At 44.5% G+C, this 15397-nt stretch overlaps 1 protein-coding gene across 1 annotated transcript in view; it reads right to left on the bottom strand.

The window, feature by feature from the left end:
- Positions 1-15397, bottom strand: part of CCDC197 (coiled-coil domain containing 197) — a 212589-nt gene that overhangs the window by 163512 nt on the left and 33680 nt on the right. Inside the window, exon 2 of the mRNA XM_069208233.1 lies at positions 3240-3291. Within this exon, the coding sequence (XP_069064334.1) occupies positions 3240-3291 (52 nt within the window). The remainder of the gene's footprint in view (positions 1-3239; positions 3292-15397) is intronic.

Genomic DNA, 15397 nt, shown 5'->3' with positions numbered 1-15397 from the left:
ATACTAGAAGCAGGGAATGCATAGGACAGTCAAAGTGCATTGTACCAGCCCTACTATTGTTGCCAGATGTGGCATGGTACCCTATTTTTTTCCCGGGGGTGACAATTGCTGCAATTATAGCAAAGGGATGATTGAAGAAACACAGACTATTAGGAACATTAGGTAATAATGCACCTACATTACAGTTCATGGAATTATCATGTGCATAAACTTCAATAAAATTACATCGTATGTGGATTCCCACAATTACTGTCCAAATGAATAAGGCCTCTAGTTGTTGTTACACTGTTCCAGATAGATAGGTAACTGTTTGTCAAAATTGGAGTCTTGGGGCAGTGCTCAATGTGTACAAGATTACCGGGGCACACATTTTTCATGAGAAACTCCCCAATGGAGCCGTTTTTCTGTTGATCACCTCAGGTCGGCGACAGATGCATTGTCAAGCCAGACATACAAAGAGTACAGGCAGCACACACACACACACAACATGACATACCTATAATTGTGAGGACCGGCCATTGACCGTTATGAACTGTGTATTTACTATTCTAACTCCATGCGCCACTTTAGGGAAAGTTATAAAGCGGACCAAGGCAAATATAACTGCAATTTTTGTTTTTTGATGCACTCGCTTGAAACTACCTAAACACACTATGGGGACAGGACCTCAAAATAGACCGGACCTCACAAGGATAGTGTTAGTCTGGACCTGACAGTGTTTACCCACGCTGTGAGGACCAAACTGGTCCTCACAGTGTGGGTTATACATGCCCCCCACACACACACACACAGCGTAATGGAACTTGCAAAGCACCTGGAGGGGGTTTCCCTCCCCCTTGGACCCAGTTAAGGGCCTGACACCCGTGCACAGTGATGAGGGGGCCCCATGGAGGTCGGGCCCCCACGCCACAGGGTCTGGGGGGGCCTTTGTTACGCCACTGAGGCAAACACACACACACATATCAACTAAGTCAGAAAGGGAGATGTGGGAGGTGGCGAATAAGAATGGAAAGAAAAAGGAAAGAACTCATATTGTTAAATTTAAAAAACAAAACAATTAAACCACGACAAAAAACGAAATTCAGAACTTATAGTTTAGAAGCAACAGACCATCGTTATGTTGATATTACCACTAAAAGTGTGCTGTTGCAATTACCACTGGTTAGGTGGAATAACCATAAACAAAGCTGTATGTCGAGGGAGACCACTTTTCCCAATCTAGAACCGTTTCTGATCTCCGACTTTGTTTTTACTGCAATAGGGATCACTTGAACTAATTTAGATTTAAGGAATTTACCCATTGACAAGTACTTCGCCATCGGTAATGGGAGTAATCTACCAAATACCACTGGCATTATTCCTAATACCTTTCCCATAATATAGCCATCTCGTGGAGGCACTCACATTTCATAATATGATGCAGGATACTTTCAGCTAGGGTTTATTTCGTTCAAATAAGAACATGGAAGGATGCAGTGTTTTTCTTGGGTGCTAACCTCTGGTGGGCCTGCATGCCTGCATACACTTCCCGTGTCTCTACTCTACTCCTGCCTCATCTATGCTTTCTTGCCTTGTCTTCTCTCATTTTCTCTACAGTTTCTGCCTTTCTCTCGCTCGGTCAAAATCTGAGGATGACAATCATTGGTAGAGCCAATAGATGCCAATGATTGTAAACAGAGACATTTCAAAATGTTGTTTTCATGGCTTATTTATAGTAATTACAGCCATTTTGGGGGAAAAGAAAGTAGCAAAAAGACTTCCTTTATGTGTATAATTCTTATAAGACTTAAGAACTGAACGTGAATAATCGTGTGATGATTAAGTCTACTGTTCAGAGGTAAAACAGTCCCTCGTGGTTTTGAATGGAACCACTGCTTCGACAATGGAGTGATACACCAAACAGCCAATAGCATAAACGTGAGAGTAATTAGCCTCTTTGAGGAGCTAATGCCCTTTATGTGTATATTTTGAAGAATATTTAACAGCACTCTATACAGATATATTGTCATGCCCGACCTAAAACATTATTCTCAATCCTCAAATATCAGTGTCAGTGTCCACCACCTGAAACCACAGGCACAAAATTAAGCACTGTTTAGTATAGATGGCAATGGCCTTATGATAACAGGGATATACTGGACGCTTGCCTGCCTGTGGCTCTGGGTGAGAGGAAAGCAGACTGCAAGCAGTGCTTAATTTGTGCTTGTTGTTTCCGGTGCTGAGCACCGGCACTTATTTTTGAGGACCGGCGCTTATTCTACTGCCTCAAGCATTTTTTTGCGAGCAAAAGACTCATATGGGAAAGACGGAGGAAGGGGAAAACGAAAAAGCGTCACAAAGGGAGAAATTAGAAAGCTGCAAGAGTGAGCTAAAGGGGCAGGGAGTTGCTTATATGGATTGAAGAGGCCCAAGATGGCTTCAGGATTACACTCCTCAGTATTCCGTGTTCACACAGTTAATTGCAGCAGCCGCGTGTTTAAGAGGAGGGCTTCGGGCACCGGCACCTTTTTCTTTACAAATTAAGCACTGGCTGCAAGGTCAAAGCACCTGATTCCAGTGGCCACTCCAAGCTGTTAGAAATATAGGAGAGATAACTTCTCACAGACCAGTGGTGATTTTAGTTTGATCACCGGAAGGTGATTAAAACAATTCATTCCCCCAGTATTTGTTGTGCACCTGAAACTGTTCTCATCTAAACTAAAGAATAATTTACATGTTTGTAATTTGTCTGTAAGCGATATTGTCACTGTCTTTCTCCGAAAATCCTGAGACTCTATAAGTGCGCAACACCATGGCGGGTAATGTTTTTTTTTCAGAATTTGATATAACATTGTACAGTTGTTCCAGTGCACACAAAGGAATCTTGAATTAGTGTAATAGAAACACACTCACACAATTTGGGACCACATCATAGCGATTGTGGCTACAATGAAAGAGATCCATCAATAAACCTAAATTGAAACAATATGTACAAAATATCAACATAAGAAAAAACATGCACAGTCAAACAAGGACCAGGGAACAAGATCTTGGAATATGGCTAACAATTTGTTCAAGTTTTCCTTTTTGCTATTTGCTGATTTCCCGTCTTGGGAATTACACAATGACAGTATATCTGTGCTGGGCCCAGCAACAAAAATGCTTTACATTTTTATATATGGAAAGTAAAACACAAAGTTAGGTAACAGATATAACGTTGTTTTCAAATAGCATCAAAAACCATTAACGGTCGCCCTTACCTCTGTGATAACAGGGATACAGGTTATACTTTCGTCTTCGTCATCTCTAAAACTAAAAAGATTGAGTTGAATAAACATTGGGTCCGTGGAAATGCGCACGCGCAGAGCGCAGTTTTTCTATCAGTGAACGGGAAGCGCACAACTAACAAACACAACACATTTCTTAAAACAAAACCTAAAATGATGCGCTGCTCGTGGTCGGAAGTGTTCCACTAATATCCTTTCTCTTGCTGTGGGTGAACGTAGAGATGCGTTGGCAGGGAATCGGGAGGTTGCATGTCCCCTGGCATGTCCACGATTAGACGGTTGGGAGAGGGCGGGTGAAAACATATATGAAAGGCTAGTCTAGTGGTAAAGGCAGCTGGGCGGGGGTAAGCATAATCACTGAATAAATGGAAACCGGGAATATTAGAAAAGTAAAACAGGCTTCGGGAAGACTGCAGCGGTCCTTAACTGGAAGTCGAGAATCAAGAAAGACTGCTGGCTCCTAAGCAGCACCTGTTTTTATGTCTTCACTGATGTATTGTGACGTCACTGTTTCTATGACGTGTCGCAGCATGTGTTCTGTCTGCACTTTGAAGAGGCGAGTGTGGGTATCTAGTAATAGGACTGTCCAGTGCTTAATATGCAAATACAAATATTGATATTGGTAGGCGCAGAAGCCCAAAGTTTTTGTGTTTTCCGACCACTCATGCTAATTGTTTTGATTGTTTCTCTTACTCTGTCCTCGTATTTCCTACATTGAGGGCCCTTTTCTGTTATTTTCATGGATGCTTTCTCTGTAGAATAGAACAAGAAAGCATCTAGTTGTTGTTATACAGTTCCAGATAATCAACTATGGTCAAAATTGAGAGGATTAGATAGAGGAATGCTTGAGGCAGTGTTAAAGGTTTGGATTACTTACCATTAATCTTCATTACTCTGATTCTGAATCCCTCGTCCGATTCCTTACTATATGCACGTTGTGCATTTAGTAAGGAATTGGATGAGGAGGTAATGTGTACCGTGGCACACATTTTTTAATAGAAACCCGCCGAAGGAGTTGCAATGGTCAGGGTTTCTGAATACCAAGGCTGTCTAGTTTTGATTCCACCTCATGCCCCTTTCACCCTCCATCAACCACGGCCCTTAGGTAGGGGCTGAGGGGCCACACCCCCTCACCCTTTTTCCCCTAAAGAAGAGTGTCTGTCAAGCTGAGCAAAGGTCAACTTGACAGACACTCCTCATTTTCAGGTCAGGCAGTTAGGAGCTAGACATGCCTAAATGTACAGGCTCCTGGCTGCCTGAGCTGAACTTTACTGGGCTGAGGATGTCACAGCACCTGTGGGTGTGACTTCCTCAGCTAAGCAAAGGTCCTCGAGGCCCCCCCCCAGGGTGACAAAGGGTAGCGTCAGTCATTGACTCGGACCTTGGCGTTTCAAGTTTAAGTCCTGAAGCATCCAGGGCCAAGTGTCAATCAGTGACACATTGTCTCAGAGTGGGGTGGGGTCAGCAGTCTTACTGACCTCATCCCACTCTGCGACAAGATTGGGACTGCTGTCTTCCTTTATTGGCTAACCTTTTTATGAATACTACATTTCCCATAACATTTCCTTGTGACATCCTGTTTATAGCACTAATCACAGCACATAACCATGTGTATAAACGATATGGCGCCAAAATACGTCATCTTACTTTGCTGCTTTGCAATAAGATACGTGTTATGCTTATATTTTGTCTTTTCAGTGGTATATTGTTTATTGTATTTTTTGTAGTATTGTCTTTCCCTGTATCGCTACTGCAAAGCAATATTAATTAACTTTCTGTTGTCTAATCAGCATCTGACGGGGTGCCTGGAGGCCGGGAGACAGAGAGCGTCAGCAGGAGGACTTTAAGTCCTATTTCTAGCTCCCCTTCCCACATGTGCATTCTACGTGCAGCGGGCTCTTTTTCCGACTTGGATCAGAATTGCAAGCCTACTCTATGACTCAGCAAGATTGAGTCAGCTCCCGCTCTCATTCCTACATAGCGGTAGAGCCTGTTGTTTGCCCTACGCCCATTTCCCTGGGCTGGAACATCTGGCTCTACAGGCACTGTCCTGAGCGGGGCTCAGGACCCTTTTTCTGGGTAGACGTCTGCCTTGGTGGTCCCCTTACATTTACTGGTGCCTCCCTGAACAGGTTTTCTCCTGAGATGCCCCACAGAATTTCATTTGTACACCCATCTGATCCTTACAATGCCTAGTCGCAAATTCATAATATGGCAGATATGAATGACCCTAATGCCTTGTCTTATGACCAAGACCAGGAAGACCTACTACTGCCTCAAGGCACAGTCCCCACCCTAGATGCCTCAGTCACTCAACCTTTCAATAGGGCCCTTTCTGTAGTGCATGCGTACTCGCAAATATTTTCTCAGGGACCGAAAACTTTGTTCTGTGATGTGACAGAGGGCCGCATTAATGTCAGCAGGGTGCCATCGGGCTGGGGAGTTGGCATTAAGGTGAAGGAAATCATATATATCTAGTTGCTGAACTACACAATATGAAACCTGAAAACCTGGGATTAATCTCGGCTTCCCCACTTTATCAAATTGTGTGAGCTTGGCCATTGTTTCCTTTCACTTTCCCTCTTTTATTCTTCATTATAACATATGAGGACCTCGAAATAAATTACTTCAGGATGTCCGCTGTACAAAAACCTCTCCTGTGTTTGATTTAATAAACTAGGGGCCTCATTTAGAACTCAGCGGTCTTTTTTCAAGACCGCCGAGGTACCGCCGTGCTGAAGACTGCCAGTGCAGGCGGTTTTCCGCACAGCAAATTATGACTGCTGGCAGCCCTCTGCCCTTTTCCGGACGGAGAGCCGCCAGCAGCCATACTGTGGTCGGCAGTGAAGTGGAGGCTGCTCCACCTCCACCGCCATGTCACCAGAACACCACCCACCGAATCATGTCCCAGGATTTGGCATGGCAGTGTTCTGGTGACGGGGTGCTGGCGGCGGAGCAGCCCCAATGGATTCCGTTCCCTCCTGGAGGATCACGGGACCAGGTAAGGTAATCGTCCATTAGGGGAGGGGGGTGGAGGGGTGTTGTGCGTTGTGTGCGTGCATGTGGGTGTGCGTGTGAGTGTGCAGAGGGGGCGTGTGCATGTATGCATGCGGGGGTGTGTTGTGTGTATGGGAAATGTGTGCGTTTATTTCTGTGTGTATGTCTGTGTGTATGTGTGCGTGTATGTGTGTGTGTATGTGTAGTAGTTGTGTGAGTGTGCATGTAGGGGGTGTGTGTGTCAATGTTTGGGGGCGCATGAGTGTTGGGGGGGTCCTACCACCTTTGGTGGGTGGTAGGGGGGTCGTGGGTGTGGGGGGAGTACTCTGGGGAGGGGGATGGGGGAGACCCCTATCAGTGCCAGGGAACAAATTCCCTGGCACTGATAGTGCCTACAGCCATGGATTGAACCTCATGAAAATCCATGGCGGTATTCAGGGTCGTGATACCGCCGGTGGTGTAGTGACGGCCGCCGGGCTGGAGACCGAAGTCTCCAGCCCAGCGGTCGTTACCACCCTGGAGGTCGGAGTGGAGAAGTGGTGGTTTGGCTTGGAGGTCACCGCCATGCTTGTAATTTCATATTTTTTACCGCCGGCCTGTTTGCGGTATTACCACCACTTCTCCACCGACCGCCAGGGTTGTAATGAGGGCCTATGTTTTTCATGTGTAATAGGAACCCAGACCACCCAAAAAGTGCACATAACAACTGGTTCACTATTGGCATTTTGTTAGGGTGGTGGGAAGAATGAATTTCTCTAAATTTATGTTTGAGAACCGTTACTTTTGAAACAATACTTCTCAATGCACTGATATCTGATGTAGTAAAATGAAAAGGTAGTGCGTGTTCATTAGATACACGTTTTGAATTTTGTAGAAACTTTATCATGTTTTTACACTTTGGCTGCAAGAGGTCTTTAAAAATAAAGGTGCTTCTAAAGTTAAGTGGTGCAGAACTCAATGGTTACTTTCTTTATTTAACACACAGATTGACATTTAAATAAATACTTGCCTGTTTTATTTAACATAGTTTTTATGGTAGTGCTAGGTCGATTAAACAGCAGCCCAGTGCCATTGCCAGACAATTAAAGAGATATGCCCTGATGGTCCCAACCAATGGCTTGAGTCCCCCCATGCCTCTACCCCCTGGAAGAAATGATGGCCCTAGCCAGCCTTCCAACTAGCCCCATCCTGCAACCATGGCCTGCTTGTCCCAATAATGACTACTCTGCAGCTCAACCTTCAACAATCGCCCAAGTCAATCCCATTTATTCTCCAGATGGCATATCTGCCGATTCCCAATCTCCCCCTTCAGACTCAGATGATGACTCTACTCACCGTCCCAAATGGCGTTGCCATACCAACAGCGACCTCTCTTTCACTGCATCTCCAGGTGACTCTTCCAGCTCTTCCTCTGCCTTGACCTTTCACCCTGACTCTATTATCCACCCACAGTCATCTGACTGGACCCTTCTTCCTGCAGTCTCAGGCTACTCACATGACAGACTCCGGAGGAGTTTCAACAAAGACGTTTGAAACTGCATATGTTCTTAAAGCCCTCATCCTGACATTCCAGACAGAATAGCGATGACCCCAGAGCTTGAGCCTAACCTACCCACATTCCTCAAACGTTCCTATAAGGACACCAAAAAAAAGATCCTGGAAGTCCCGTCAGATTCGATTTAGCAGGTCCCTTTTGCAAGATTCTGGATATGGGGTCTCCGCAAAAGAAAGCAACATACCCATTGATCTTGATATCCTGGCAAGATGGGAATAATGCGCCTTATGTCTATGGGGCAATGCCAATTGTGTAATTTCAATAGTAAGACGGCGCTCAATTCTGTTACGTTTTGATCCTAAATTAACTGACTTAGCCACTGCAGAAACAGGCCCTCTATCCAATGGACTACTCTTCGGCGATAAGTTTGTAAAGGATCTGTGGAAATTCGTGCACACCTTCACGTCCCTAGACAAAGCCCAATTCCCTCTCAATAAGGTCTTTCATCAACCTCTTTTTGCCACCGCCAGCCCATATCAAGGGCATCTGACAGTTCTTTGGCCTCTTTCCACAACCACCCAAGCCACTCCAGCTGCCGAAGGCAGTGGATACTCCTCCCAACCCAGGGACACCTTTTACCCTGCCAGAGCACACGGTGGATGAGGCCGTTTCGGAAGAGGAGCCTTCCGTTCCCTGGCAATTATGCCTCTGGAAACAATTCCTATTGTAAGATTGATTCAACCCTTGTTGGTCATACTGGGGGCAGACCCCAAAACCTTCTGAACAAATGGTCCTGTTTGACCTCCAACCCATGGGTGTTGGAAACAATAACTGGGTTCAAGATGGAGTTCTTTGGGGTTTCTCAATAGCCCTCTCTTTCTCCAGTGATCCATTTTTTACAACTCAATTTCTCTTTTATTCAACAGGAAATAGATCACTCCTGACCTAGAATGAGATCGACCTTGTCAGCCAAACCCTTCAGGTTTTTTCAGCAACATCTTTGTAGTGACCAAGAAAGGGGGTGGCTCTTACTTAGTAATCAACCTGAAAGAATTCAACAGCTAGATTATTCACTAACATTTAAAAATGGAGGGGAGTCATCTCCTCTGTCACATCCTATGGGAGGGCGACTGGATGGTCCGCCTCGACTTGATAGATGCCTCTCTTTCAAGCCCAATATTTCCTCCACATCGGAAACTTCTTCAATTTGTGTGGAACAGCCAGTGGTTCCACTTTAAGGTCCTCCCCTTTGGTCTCTCCTCTGTCCCTTGGTGTTTCACCAAGGTCTTGCGCACAGCATTGGAGAATCTCCATTCCACAGGAGTACGTCTGATCATCTATCTGGATGATACTGTTCTCATGGCCCAAGATGTACAGAGCCTTCTTCAACATCTAGATTGGACTATCCAACTCCTACAAGATCTTGGTTTTCTTATCAATGCGAAGAAAACTCCACTGTCCCCCTCACGTTATATGGAATTCCTCAGATTCCAGATCGACTCTTCTACTTCTCTACTGTCCCTTCCAGCCCAGAAGTTACGCTCAATCCAGAAGGAGATCCTGAAGAAGATCCCGTCCACTCTCTACAAAGACAGGTTATCTCTCAGAGTCCTAGCCAGGATAATAGACCTATTAGCTTCCTCTATTCAGGCAATCGTTCATGCACCCCTGCACTACAGAGCCCTTCAGTGCCTAAAAACCTACCCTCTCCAGAGAGGTGTTGCATACTCTATAGCCCTCACTCCTGAGAGCAAATTTCAACGGTGGCCTGGAACAGCAGAGCCATATTTGGCTCTTTCCCAGAAATAGTGCTGGAATCAGACACCAACGAGTGGGGATGGAGTGCCAGGTGCAGCGCCATCACCACTTGAGAGCAGTGGTCTAGAGAGGAAGCCCATCTACACATAAACTGTCTGGAGCTATTAACAGGCCCATTTGCAACCAGAACTTTAGCCCCCGGTCCAGCTGTTGCATTCCGCTCTGAATGGACAACATTTCAGAAGTCCACTATATAAACAAGTTGAGAGGAAAAAAGTTGCATATCCTAGCGGAGATTGCAAAGACCTGCTGGCATTATTGTCTCCAAAATCAAATATCAGTTACAGCAAAATATCTGCTAGGTCAATACAATGTGGTAGCTGACTGGAAATCAAGGGGCCTCAGAGATGCCAATGAGTGAAAAATCCAACGGGGAGTCTTCCAAGTTCTTCAGAATTGGTGAGGCCAGTGTCACACGGACCCTTTCTTGTACTGTCTGTCTCACTAGCTGACTTGCTTCTTCTCTTGGAGACAAGACCCAATGGCTCTCGCCATAGCTGTCTTTCTCAAACAGTGGAAGGGCCCTCTGCATTATGCCTTCCTCCTTTTCTGATGATCATGAGGGTTGCCTCCCAAACTCTGCGCCAGTTGACAGAGCTGGTCATGATCACTCCCTTGTGGAAAGCTCATCCCTGGTTCCCAGTTCTGGTGGAAATATCTTGAGACTTGCTAGTCCAAATTCTCCTAGTTCTGAGTCTCCTGACAGACCCAGCAGGTCTGAACCAACCTCTTCTTCAACTCATGGTTTGGTGCATTTCAGGAAATGCCACTTTGTGCAAAACCTTTTGTAACAATCTCTTAAGCTCACATCCGCATCATGGTCGGACTCTACCCAGAAACGTTATGCTTCGGACTGGCAAAAATGGTTGGGTTGCTGCAAAACAAGGAATCTGTATGCCCTGTTGGCCCCCGTTACCTATGTCATTAATTTCTTAGTAGAAATCCAGTGGTTGAGTATATTTTTCTGTCAATAACTATTGATCCGCAATATCTGCGGGTTACTCTCCTTTTGAAGGAAAACCGATGGGTGAACATCCTCTGTTAAGTAGAGTTATGAGAAAAATTAGTCTATCTAATCCTCCCCTTTCTAAATACTCTAATCTATGGGATGTTACCATCATTCTCAACTTTCTCCAGAGATGGCCCACCAATTCAGACATGTCTAGAAAACAACTGTCCACTAAACTGACCATTTTATTGTGTTAAGGGCTTGAACATTTCGGGCAAGGTGTTTTCACCCAAGGGCGTCTCTTTTACTATTTCGAGACAGATCAAAACCCTATCTAGACAAATTACTTACCCCAGTTTTCCAGATAATCCAAAGCTATGCATCGTCCATTGTTTGAAAGAATATGGGGATCATACGAGGGGATTCTATCAATCTAATGGGGGTCAACTCTTGATTGCTCTCCAGAGACCATTCCACCCTTTGTCTTCTGCCACTTTGGCTCGCTGAGTGAAATGGATTTTTTTGGAAGCTAGTATTGATGCTTCCAAGTTTGGAGCCCATTCAGTGCCAGATGCCATGCCATCACAGTCTTTTAACTTGGGGGTCTCACCTTCAAGACATAATGAGAGTGGCTGACTGGTCTGCAGATTCTACATTCAAAACCTTTTACTACAAACCGATCTTGGTTGTAGCTTCTAATGTCCTGCAACAGCTTTGAACAAGCATAATCCAAAGCCTCTGGTCCTGAGATAGAATAACATTTTTTTTAGCTAATGTGTCAAGAATTTTAAAAAAATTTATGGACATGGAGGTGAGGGTTATCCTACCCTAACTTTTGAAACACATAAAATATATGTGAATATACTATTTCTGATTATGTTTTTAATGTTTCGTTCCCATATTTTTATGATACTCTTGATTACTTTATCCTGGAACACCAGGTGTTTTAATGCCTTTTCCCTATGTTTCTTTTCAGATTCTGAACATGTTAGCTAGAGCATTTTTTAGCCCCAACCCTTCTGAGTCATCGGAGGCAGAACTGCACTTAATTGTAATTTTTTTTTTTAAATGTTTGGTGCATGCGTACGTGCAAGTAAGTTTGAATATTTGTCAATGAGTGTTGTGAATGAATGTGTTTGCGTGTCTGTGTGAATGAATGGGTGTGTTTGTGTACGTGTGCATGTGTATCCCATCCGCCCCTCTCTCTCCTAAAATTACTGGCCACCAATGCCCACCATACTACAATTCCTTCAAATTTATCTCATGTCAACAGCTTCTTTTTCATCTTTGATTTCTCCCTTTGCCACTATTTTTCCATCTTCCTCTTCCTCACCCTGTCACCCTTGTCTGCCTTTCTTTCTCTTACTCTGGATCCACATCTCACAACAAAAGTAAGTCAAATTGGTCAACAAATACATGTGAAACCCACCACCAGCAAATACTAGACTAAATTAGGTCCTTGGTGAATTTAAGTGCAAATTCTACTGAATAACTTGCCCAAGTGGTTTGCAGTATATGGAAATGTCCAAGAGGAAACTGAAAATCTGCATTTGAGAGCATAAAGGCAATATATGAGATGCCATTCTAATGACTAAAAGTCACCCACTTCAAAGAAAGAACCCTTTCCCTGATGACTTGGAACAGAAATTATTAACAAAATTACATCCACAAGAGATGTACAGTTTCCTATCTATACACTCCACTTAAAAGAACAAAAATGGGTCTTCAAAATGTAGTCCCATTGCATGGGACTGAACAACGAAACCAAATGTGGCAAATTGTAAAGTCTTGAGCCTCCAGAAAGTGCTGGGTATATCCAGCAAACCCATTCATACTGTCAATAACTTCACAAAGGGGCCCTTCTCTTTCTTTAGTTGTACCTGAATAATCTGAATGTGGACTCCATGTCTTAGTCATCTGTAAACTTCTATTCTGAAAGATACAATGGCACTCCCCAGGTGTGATTCTATTGCTCAACCTCAGTATTGTAAGATTATTATGATTCATGTACATTAGACAGTCTAACCACGAACTCAACACAATAGCTCTGCCCTATATAAAATAGATCAAAAGTCAGACTATTGACAGTAGACCCAGATCCATTTGATGATTAGTGCCTAATAGAATGTAACGTGACCCAGAAGTTGTATGATTGACCACTTATATGGTAGAAAAGATATGAAAGGGCTGATGATGCACTGCCATGTTTACATATTGTGAGTGTGTCCTTACACAGCTAGAGAGGTTATTCCTACAACCACTACTCTGCCATAAGATTTCCTATTCACTGAGTAAGCAGCTGACTCTGTGATTGGCTCACATCCCTAGACATGCACACTGTCCGAGTAGCAACCAGAGCCTTTATCTTTCATTCACAGTGTGTGCTCTCCATTGTCTGGAAAGCCAGTGGTGCTGGAGAAGAAAATAAGAAAACCACATGAGAAGTGTTGTTACAAAATGGGTAAATGGCTCAATATCTGCATCCACTGCAGACCATACAGAGATTTCATCCATATTTCAAGGCTCTACTACCAACCTGCAAAAACTGCACTTTAGCTGCCTCATTTAGAACCAGGGACCAACTAGACTTTTTAAACAATTGTATTTTTGCATTTTGAACAAAAAACTATCACAACATGACACACGGCACGGTTCCGATTGAAGCATCATAACAAATAGTGTGGACAATAGAGCTCTTATATGCCCATCAAAGACATTGTCCTCTAGCTCAGCATGACCCCACTCCACAAGCACATGGGGGCCCCCAGGTTCCACCCAAAAACCCATAGTTAGCACTATCATTCAGTATGAATGCGTGGTTTGTTGTGAGCCTCCTTAGCGTCTGAGGGGGTTGCAACACATATTTCTCTTGCCCTCAGTGCTCTGGACATCATCAGGGGCCAGATGTAGCAAAACGGCAATTTGCGACTTGCAAATTGCGAGTCCCTGCGACTCGCAATTTGCAAGTTGCAAATTGCTATGCAGTACGGTGTCTCAGACACCGACTGCGACTCGCTATGGGGTCGCAATGACCCACCTCATGAATATTCATGAGGTGGGTCGCAAATTGCGGCCCCATAGCGAGTATAGGCACTCGCTAACATGGAGGCCTGCTGTCGTCAGCAGACCTCCATGTTCGTGACTGCTTGATCAATAAAGCAGTTTTTTTTTTTTAAGTGTAGCCCGTTTTCCTTACAGGAAAACGAGCTGCACTTAAAAAAAAACCGAAACCTTTAGTTTCGGAATTTTTTCAGGGCAGGGAGTGGTCCATTGGACCACTCCCTGCCCTGAAAAAATATTTGTGGGTCCAGTCACAAACTGGAAGGGGTCCCATGGGGACCCCTTCCAATTTGCGAGTGGGTTACCATCCACTTGAAGTGGATGGTAACTGCGATGCCATTTGCGACCGCGTACGCGGTCGCAAATGGTATTGCATGCCACTCAGACTCGCAAATAGGAAGGGAACACACCTTCCTATTTGCGAGTCGGAAATACATTTTGCGAGTCGGTCCCGACTCGCAAAATGCATTTCTGAATAGGAAACTGCGATTTGCGACTCGCAAACGGCAAATTTTGCCGTTTGCGACTCGCAAACAGTTTCCTACATCTGGCCCCAGATGTAGCCGCCCTGTCCTCTCCTGCAATCGTACACAAGTGGTGAATGGACGCTGTGTTGTATCAAACTTGGCCACCCTATCCCTTGTAATTGCTGTTAGATTTCCACAGCATAAATTGACCAGACCTTCCCCTACCACATGTTAAGTAAGGGTGCTTGTGGAATCTTCCGCATTTCATCCACGCTCAATCTCACTGCTAATAGAAGGTGGGAGAATAGTTGCCCCTGTGGAATCATCTTGGGAAAGTGTCTCTCTGACCCTCGGGTCTCCCAGAAGGACTGTATGGGGATCGTGTAACAGCAAAACACTAGTTATGGCATGTACTGTGCAGAGGACCTCTTCCCAGATTCGGGCATGACCATCAGGTGTGTAGGAAAGTGCTGCATTCCCCGCACCCTTTCCAGCACAGGTCTGAACTCCCAAACATCTTGGTGAGAAGAACGGGTTATAGAAGTCTCTCAAAATGGGAGAGCGGCTTTGGGTCTAGTTGAAAGAACTGAGATTAGCTACTCCCAGAGAAATGTCTGGGTTAGGTGCCAAGGGGGTGAGTGGGAAGGGGTATGTCGGGAAGGTTCACCCCGCACATCTGACCAATGAGCCAGAAGAACGAGTTACTTACCTTCGGTAGCGACTTTTCTGGTGGATACATTAGCTACCTGTGGATTCCTCACCTCATGAATACTCCCATGGCGCCAGCATTCGATGGAAATCTTCTTACTAGTCTCTGCACGTCGACGAGGACGTCACTGTCTCGCACGCGACGCCGTCTGACGTCATACAGGCAATAAGAGGTCCTCGACGACGTGCGGACGTCAGTACCAATCATTTTTTACGTGCATGAGAACAACCAGGCAATGCAATGAAAGAACAAAGCAACATCCATTATATTGTAAAAATACACCACATTGTATGAATAACTGTAAATCTTTTTATGTACATATATATATATATATATATAAAACTCTTTCTTTTAAAATATATACACACACCAAGTATATACATAAAGATATATACACATATACCTATATATATATAAATATATTATATATATACATCTATTGCACCCTCAAAGATCAAGAGGAGCGCACTCAAGGATTACTTGGCAAGACCATAAAGGCAACGGGGAGGCGGGTGGGACCGTGAGGAATCCACAGGTAGCTAATGTATCCACCAGAAAAGTCGCTACCGAAGGTAAGTAACTCGTTCTTCTGATGGATACAACTACCTGTGGATTCCTCACCTCATGAATAGAGTC

Source organism: Pleurodeles waltl, chromosome 9 (assembly GCF_031143425.1).
Source record: "Pleurodeles waltl isolate 20211129_DDA chromosome 9, aPleWal1.hap1.20221129, whole genome shotgun sequence".
Classification (NCBI taxonomy): Eukaryota; Metazoa; Chordata; class Amphibia; order Caudata; family Salamandridae; genus Pleurodeles; species Pleurodeles waltl.
The sequence above is the reverse complement of the archived record's forward strand: the minus strand, read 5'-3'. Positions and strand labels throughout refer to the sequence as shown.